General features: G+C 48.3%; 1 protein-coding gene across 1 annotated transcript in view; it reads right to left on the bottom strand.

Moving 5' to 3' along the window:
* The window catches only part of pde2a (phosphodiesterase 2A), a 101648-nt gene extending 100968 nt beyond the window's left edge, over window positions 1-680 (bottom strand). Inside the window, exons 1-2 of the mRNA XM_025055263.1 lie at window positions 597-680; window positions 218-308 (exon numbers count right to left, since the gene is read on the bottom strand). Of these exons, the coding sequence (XP_024911031.1) occupies window positions 218-308; window positions 597-631 (126 nt within the window). The 5' untranslated portion in view covers window positions 632-680. The remainder of the gene's footprint in view (window positions 1-217; window positions 309-596) is intronic.
* Window positions 681-1589: the final 909 nt, after the last annotated feature.

Raw genomic sequence — 1589 nt, 5'->3', positions numbered from 1 at the left:
TGGGTGGAGTGAGGGGTGTGGGGGGGGGGGGGGGGGGGAGGGGGGAAGAGGGTTAAAAGAATCCCCTCCATACAGTGGGATTCTAAGATGAAAGGGTTAGCAGAAGAGCGAAGTACAGTGAGGAGGATTTATTCGAGTTGACCTCGAGCTTTTACCGAGTGATGGACAGGGGCGTATAGGTGGCGTACGAAAGAAGCAGAAGAGACGAGGATCCTACCTGGAGCTGTTCCAACACCGTGGTAGACGGTCTTGTGGGCAGAGCCGGAGCTGAACTCTCTTCAGGACGCAGAAACACTTGCTGACCGCGTCTGCAAACACCAAACACAAGTCATCAGGATCCTCGCCTCTAAGAGTGCGCCGGAGTTGCGTCCTGTGCGTACAGGACACACCGGCCGTGACGGTGTCTCCAACACGTGCACACACACACACTCAACTATTATCTCTTTGTCAATGCAGAGAGTCAAGGAAGTCAAGTGTGCGTGAGGGAATGTGGAGGGCAAGGTGAGCGTCCATCACTCTTTCAGCGTGTGTGTGTGTGTGTGTATTAAAAGCTGAGAGCGTATATATATATATATATATATATATATGGTCCTTACAGGTCCTTCCCTTTCTTCCTCTCGAGTGCAGTCATGTCATCTCAGCCTGTCGCTCGTAGAGACCCGGAGAACGAGGGAGACAGGATGTAGCTGAGATGGGCGAGTTCTCCCGAAAAGGCCGTCTTTGATTGGCCCCTTCATTCACACACACACACATTCACACACACAGAGAGAGAGAGAGCAAGAGCAGCAGCAGCAGCGGCAGAGGCGCACAGATGCACACACACTCACGCGGACTGATCGACTGGGACACACTGGTGCGCTGACACCCAGAGCTGCTGCACACAGAGCTGGGAGGGAACACAGTCCCACCTCCTCTCTCCTCCCACCACTCCCTCAGTGTGTATGTGTGTGTCTCTCTCACTCTCTCGCTCTCGCCCTCTCTCGCTCTCGCCCTCTCTCTCTCTCTTGGCTCCTCCTCTGGGTCTTACTGCCTCTCTCAACCCAGTCCCGATGTTTTATTTTCTTCTTGCCAGTGTTTACAGTAGAGTATTGATTGATTTAAGTCTACGATAAGCGCCGGAGTCGGTCGTCAATGTTATCGATGCATCGGTATTAGGGCTGTGTCAAAGAATGGATTTTAAATTGATTAATCGCAGTGGAGCTGTAAATGAATCAGGATTCATTGAGGATAAACTAGATTTCTGAATATAAAAACCTTTCTGTATAATATTAGAAAAATCCAAAGACAAATAAAGTTCTCATTTGAACTCTAAATTTTTACCTCCATAAAGTTGGTCAATTTCATCTGCCCTTGTACAAGTAATTCAAAGGGTTCCCAAAGTGGAGGACACACCCCTTGGGGGAGGGATGGGGGGGCGGCATTTCAGGGGTGTGCTGATGGAATGGATAAATGAAACATAAAGCAGCATATAGAGACAGAAAAAAAAACAAAAAAAAAAAAACTATTGGTTGAAGGCGCCGTAAATGCCTGACAACTATATTAAGGAATATATAAGGAATTTTTAATTATCTCTCTCGTTTTTTCCTGTC

The sequence above is a fragment of the Cynoglossus semilaevis genome, chromosome 4, assembly GCF_000523025.1.
Source record: "Cynoglossus semilaevis isolate Cse_v1.0 chromosome 4, Cse_v1.0, whole genome shotgun sequence".
In the NCBI taxonomy this organism is placed as follows: Eukaryota; Metazoa; Chordata; class Actinopteri; order Pleuronectiformes; family Cynoglossidae; genus Cynoglossus; species Cynoglossus semilaevis.
Note: the sequence above shows the minus strand (reverse complement) of the source record. Positions and strands in the feature narration are given on the sequence as shown.